The sequence below is a fragment of the Egretta garzetta genome, unplaced genomic scaffold (assembly GCF_000687185.1).
Source record: "Egretta garzetta isolate BGI_Z169 unplaced genomic scaffold, ASM68718v1 scaffold135, whole genome shotgun sequence".
In the NCBI taxonomy this organism is placed as follows: domain Eukaryota; kingdom Metazoa; phylum Chordata; class Aves; order Pelecaniformes; family Ardeidae; genus Egretta; species Egretta garzetta.
Window position 1 is genome coordinate 9,065 of NW_009259594.1, and position 6,330 is coordinate 15,394.

Sequence of the window (6,330 nt, forward strand, 5' to 3'; positions counted from 1 at the left end):
TGCTGAACAAGAAATCATCCACTGATAAGGAAAGTCAAGCAGAAAATGAGACTGCAGAAACCCATATCACCAAGAAGGAAATCAGTTTGCCCATCCTGTGCAATGACTCTAATGGCAACGCCATGATGACCCCAGACAAGCAGGCTTCCAAACTGGCCCAGGGATCCCCAGCCATCGCAAGGATAGCACCACAAAGAGCTCAAATAAGTAAGGCAGTAAAGTAGTCTGGGTTTCCACTGTCTTGCAATGAATTCTTGTTTTCTGCCTGTCAAGGCTGGCATTGCCTGTCAGCTAAGGTCCCATGTGTCCTGGCCTTATAGCTGAGTCCACACAAGCAGATCTGCATTGTCTGTAGATCTGCAGGGACTCCAGGACACGGTCCTTTCTTAGTAGTGATAAAATTTAACTTCACTTTATACAAGGGCTGGCTGGTGGTTCTTTATCTTAGCCAGTATGTGTTTACTTTTTTCTTTTTCCCAGAGAAGATTTTTTTTTTCCTTTTGAACACTCTTAAATGTGCCCCCCTGCCCCTAGTAATGCAGATGATGTGTTTTTCCTTTTGAACACTCTTAAATATGCCCCCCTGCCCCTAGTAATGCAGATGATGTGATGGTGTGTTAAAGTCAAGGAGACCACCTATGTCTTCTCTTGCATTTCTTCTGCTGTTTTCCTGGGGGCAAGTTGCTGTAATGTTTTTACTACTTCATCTGCAAAATGCAGATGCTAACGTTAGTTTGTGCAAGGAATGGCAAAATACTATGACAGAGGACAGTGAGAGTGTTATTAATTTAGTGGATTATTTTTACTGCTGGGGGGAAAACTAGGTTTTAGGCCAATTCTTTGCTGGCCAATCTCCAGTGGAGCTGGTCAGTTCCAGCAGAAAATACAATCCACTACTTTCTGGCAGTGATTTCCTCTTAAATTTGCTGGCTTAGCTAAGATGCATAGCTAAGCTACCTTGGTATTTCTAATATACCCTCACAGTTTCCTATCTTGTTTCATAGAGATGCCTTAAATATTGCAAATACTGACTTCTAATATTCTCAAACTGTGTAACAGCAGAGAGCTGCTGAAAAATGTGTTTAGCAGTACTTACAAAGTTAAATAAACTCTCCCTTTTCTCTTTCCTGCTCAGGTTCTCCAAATCTAAGAACAAGGCCGCCCCCACGAAGAGAATCCAGTCTGGTTTGTATTGGTTTATGGTATATGTTAGCAGTGGGGTAGGTGTGCAGGTGCTTTATGAGACTTTCTCCAGCTGTATAAGGTGTCAGCAGTATCTGAGAGATCCTTTATTTGCATGCCTGTTCATTTTACTGTCCTAAGTACTGAGCAGACCTCTGGACATCCTAATGTTAATTGGGGACTTCTGTTTTTCAAAATGTTCCCCCAACTAAGCAAGTATTGAACTGAAGGGAGAACATCCTAAAGCTACTGTGTTCTGTGCATGAGCATTAAAGCCCATTTGGCTGACTCAGAAGTTTTTAAGTTCCTCTGGGTGTCTTTAGCCCAGACTGGATCGTTTGACCTTCTCTTGTCTTTAACAACTGGGAACGTCTCCCCTCCTTCCATCGCTACCATCTTTGATGCTTCACGCTTGTGTATGTTTAAAGTGACTTGGGATCTTATGGAAGGATGTGTGCTACAGGAATGAGACCTCCTACAATTGTTTATCCTCAAAGCTAGAATTCTAGAATTTTCGACCAACTGGAGATTAGAACTCTCATCTTCAGTTAGGAACTAGTCAGTAGTCTATTTGCACAAAAGTCATGCTAATAACTTGTTTATAACTAGGCAATACATAGTGTTTAATCTTCACTGTACCCTTTACGAGCAGTACGTGACTTGCAATTTTTCTGTGTCGTCTGAGATGCCTCTTAACAAACTAGGTGAATAGCACATTAGCATTTTCTTCCTTTTTCTCTTTGCATTATTTTCAATTAGACTTTGTTTTGGCAAGACTACTATGCTTAATCCCCTGCTAAAAATAACAATGATAATATATGTGAAACCCTGAACACGTCTGCTGTTTCCAATTATCTTCATTTAATCCAAACCATCCTATTATCTGAAGGCATTTTATTATGCTGCACTTCTGTTGTATTTCAGCATTTATAGTGCAGAAACATCCAATTATAACATTGTTGGACACGGTTCCTAAGGTGCAGTGATGCATTCTCTGTGAAATGCCACATGCTGTGTGTGATGAAACATGGATTGTTAGTTACAACGAGGATGTCTTGGAAATGGAGGAGCGTGTGAATAAAGCTCAGTATGCAACTTGCCTTTCTTCCATTAATGGCTTAGGATCCTTTTGTGTCTCTGGCTGTCCTGTGTCTCTGTGGCAGGTCTGACCTGTGTCCAAGAGATCCTGATGTACTGCAGTTCTTGTGTTAGAACCATAAGCAGTGAAGTGCAGAAGCTGTGAAGCTTCACCATCATCTAGTCGTTTGTTAGATGAGCTATGTGGGAATATGAAAAGCTTTCGATACTGAAATTCTTGAGAGGACTCATCCCGTTTATCACCTTAAAAATAATTGTAACAAACTCTAAAATGTGACAGCTTAATGTAAAGACACTTAGCTTTTAGAAGAGTCTGGTATGCTGCCAGAATGGCTGTAAATAGCAGCGTCCTGCTTCTCATGGAGCCTCTGTGCAATTTAAGTGCAGGTTGTGTTGGGACTGAGTAGAGGTTCTGGGTCTCTCTTACAGGGAGGAACTGGAATCTCTCAATCCTATAGTAAAGTCATTCCCTTCTATCGCTTTAGCTGAGCAAAGCTCTTCATAGGGGTCTGCGATACTATCCTTGTTTCTTGCTACAATAGATGCCCATTAACTCATATCACTGACTGTTTCAGATTGTTTACAAATCCAGCAGCAGATTAAGAACAATAATCCATTAGGATTACATTTTAAGGTAGTATATTTGATGATAGGCAGAATCTGTTACTGGCCTGTTGCAGTGCAATTTTCTGCAGTTGTGGCAAGCCATCCAGAACTGAGTCTTTCTGGACAAAATCTCAGAGTAAATGGGCTGTTGTTACTGTGACTGGAATGGCAGCTCACGCTTTACGGCCCATCAGTAAAATGTTTTACTGTTCAGGTAAAGATTATCACAGTTTTAATAGCTGGTGAAGGCAGCATGAACAGTGTGTATTTTGAAAGGCTTCTCTCTTGTGGCCCATCTCAATACATCAGCTTCCACTCTGGAGAACAGGGAAGTTGTTATTAGGAAGTAGCACAGGAAGAAGGAAGAGTTTTAGTGGATAAAGGCAAATATTTTTTCATACTTCTGTTCAGCCCACTGTTTCTGTGGTTTAATTGAACAAAACTTCCTATTTGCCATAGGGTTTTCAGTTGCCCAAACCACCAGAGCCACCCTCCGTGGAAGTGGAATACTACACCATTGCAGAGTTCCAGTCGTGTATCTCTGATGGCATAAGCTTTCGCGGAGGACAAAAAGCAGAGGTGAGCCTTAGCAGTGTGGCTGGAAAAATTGTAATATTTGGCTATTGCAGGGGACTGGATTGAAAGGGGAGGAGTAGAAAGCAATTGGTTGAGATTTTTTGTCTAAGTAACATGCTCCTTGTCATCTCCTAGGTTATAGAAAAGAATTCGGGCGGCTGGTGGTATGTGCAGATTGGAGAGAAGGAAGGATGGGCTCCAGCATCTTACATTGACAAGAGGAAGAAGCCGAATTTAAACAGAAGAACCAGTACTTTAACCCGCCCAAAAGTTCCTCCCCCAGCACCTCCCAGTAAACCAAAAGACTCTGAAGAAGGAACAACTCCTGGAACAGTTTCTTCAGGAGATACCCAGGACTCTCCCCACAAGCTGAAATATGAAGAACCTGAGTATGATGTACCTGCCTTTGGCTTTGACTCGGAGTGTGAAGTGAGTGAAAGTCAGCACAAAGAGGGCACTCCTGAAAAACGACTGTTTCAGCCCCTCAAGCCCTCTCCTGTGTCTTCACTTCAGAAAGCAAAGTTCAAAGTAGGAGAGTCTTCAGAAGATGTTGCTCATGAAGAAGAGACCATCTATGAGAACGAGGGATTCAGGCGTTACGTGGAGGACACTTTGTCCACTAAGGAATCTAGTGGAGACTCCGACTCGCAGAAAAGCTCCTCTCTCTCCTTGATCCGAACGAATTCTCCATGTTCCAGCTCTCCTAAATCATCACTTGTGAAGCTCAAGACAGACAAAAACATCCAGCCTGATATTGGAAAATGTCACTATTCCAGGAGTGAGGAGACAAAACCAAGGTCAGCTTCAGATGTTGGCTTGCGTAGCATGCCAAGAGCAGGCATGAAGAAGGAGCCTGGGCAGAGTCCTTCCATTAGAGCAAAGCCAATCGTTAGGCCCAAACCCTTTCTGAACAAGGCAGACTCTCAGAGCCAAGAAAAGATGGATATCAGCACTTTAAGGCGTCAGCTGAGGCCAACTGGGCAACTCAGAGGTGGACTTAAAGGTTCAAGAAGTGAAGAGTCTGAGAGCCCCCCACACACAGCTTCTGATAACCAAGACGATCCTGTTAGGAGGGGTTCAGCTGATCTAATTACAGCTCCTTCCCGTGGCATTTTCTGCTCTAGCCATCCAGCCAAAACTGAACAAGAAAATGACTCCAGATGTTTTTATGTGACCACTGACTCATACCAAAAGGTACAGGATTCTGAAATTTGCTTCCCAGCAGGAGTAGAAGTGGAAGTGCTGGAAAAGCAAGCCAGTGGATGGTGGTACCTGAAATATGGAGACACGGAAGGCTGGGCTCCTTCCCATTATTTGGCTCTCCCTGATAACCAGCGAGAAACCACATCAGCAGAGACTGATGCCTCATTTGCTAGGAACAGGAAAAATGAAAACAAGTCAAACAGTTTAGAGAAGATAGAGAAGAGGGTTCAGGCTTTGAACACCATCAACCAGAGTAAGCGTGCAACACCACCCATCCCAAGCAAACCTCCTGGTGGTTTTTCAAAACCATCAGGGCCAGTCAAAATGAGGAATGGTGTGAGGCAACTTGCCGTCCGGCCGCAGTCAGTGTTTGTGTCTCCACCGCCAAAGGACAACAACCTGTCATGCTCCTTGCGCAGAAATGAGTCTTTAACAACTACAGATCATCTTAGGGCCGTCCGTCGGAATTCCTCCTTCAGCAATGCATGGTCACAGCCTGCTGATGCAAAGGGAAAGCAGCCTGAGCGGTCGGGTACAGAGGGCTCGGAGGCCACCTCCAACCTCCCTACCCAGAGGAATGGGATTCCTGTGTCCACAGTCAGGCCAAAACCCATTGAGAAATCCCAGTTTATCCACAACAATCTCAAGGACATCTATGTTTCCATTGCAGACTATGAAGGGGATGAGGAGACTGCAGGGTTTCAGGAAGGTGTCTGCATGGAGGTCCTCGAAAGGAACCCAAATGGCTGGTGGTACTGCCAGATCATGAATGGTGTGAAGCCATTCAAAGGCTGGGTGCCCTCAAATTACTTGGAGAAAAAGAACTAATATTGCAATATCTTTAACCTCCCTAATTTATACTGTTCCTGCTGTGTACATGTGGAAAAAACAATTGCTACACAAAAAGACATTTCCCTGTGCTCCAGTTTGTACAAAGGGACAAAGGAGTCTATGCTGAGGACAAATCTGCCGTGTTCTGGAGAGGTTTGTGGGGTTAACGTGTCGTAAGCAACTATGAGGAAGATGCAGCATAGTCAAATGCCTTTTTGTGAAGTTGTTAATAATCTTGTATGTGTAACAGGGTATGACGTCCCATCTTTCCCCTTATTGATAGGAAACCAAATGTGTGCCTTTTGTGAGAGAGAAATACACACGCATCTACTTGGGGAGTTTTGTGCCAAACTCTGTTTTACAATCCTGGCTCCCATTCTCCTCATTCTTGTCCATACGTGGAATACCCAAGAGTTCTGGATGTGTTTCCACAACTGAGTGAGAAGCAAGTGGAATTTTCTGAAACACAAAGGGACTCTAATCCTTTGGAGATGTTCACTTTTTTCTTGCTCTTCTCAGCAGTTGGTCGGTCCAGAGTTGGAGCCTTTTCATTGCAGAGAGATTTGGTCTCTGACTTCAGCTGTGTTTTGTTCTTACTGCTAACTCACCGGAAAAGGCAACCAGGTGGTGTTGGTTGGGGGCTTTTTGTTTCCTTTTGTTCTGTCTTGTTCTTTCAGTTGGGATTTCAGGTGTTCTAGGGCAGCAATGCCTACTGGTGCTTGTAAAAACAAACCTACAAAACCCCATGCTTAAGCACATCGATTACTTTGTAGGCTCCATCTTTAGTTCTGTGCCTGACTCCTGCCAGGTGATCCTGGTTGATTCTCTTCCCAG

At 43.7% G+C, this 6,330-nt stretch overlaps 1 protein-coding gene across 1 annotated transcript in view; it reads left to right on the forward strand.

Moving 5' to 3' along the window:
- The window catches only part of SH3PXD2A (SH3 and PX domains 2A), a gene marked incomplete at its 5' end in the record, with an annotated part of 11,319 nt that extends 5,826 nt beyond the window's left edge, over positions 1 to 5,493 (forward strand). The window contains 4 exon segments of the mRNA XM_009638091.2: positions 1 to 207; positions 1,136 to 1,185; positions 3,346 to 3,465; positions 3,598 to 5,493. The exon segment at positions 1 to 207 is cut by the window's left edge and continues 13 nt beyond it. Coding sequence (XP_009636386.1) covers positions 1 to 207; positions 1,136 to 1,185; positions 3,346 to 3,465; positions 3,598 to 5,493 — 2,273 coding nt within the window.
- Between the last annotated feature and the right edge of the window lie 837 nt (positions 5,494 to 6,330).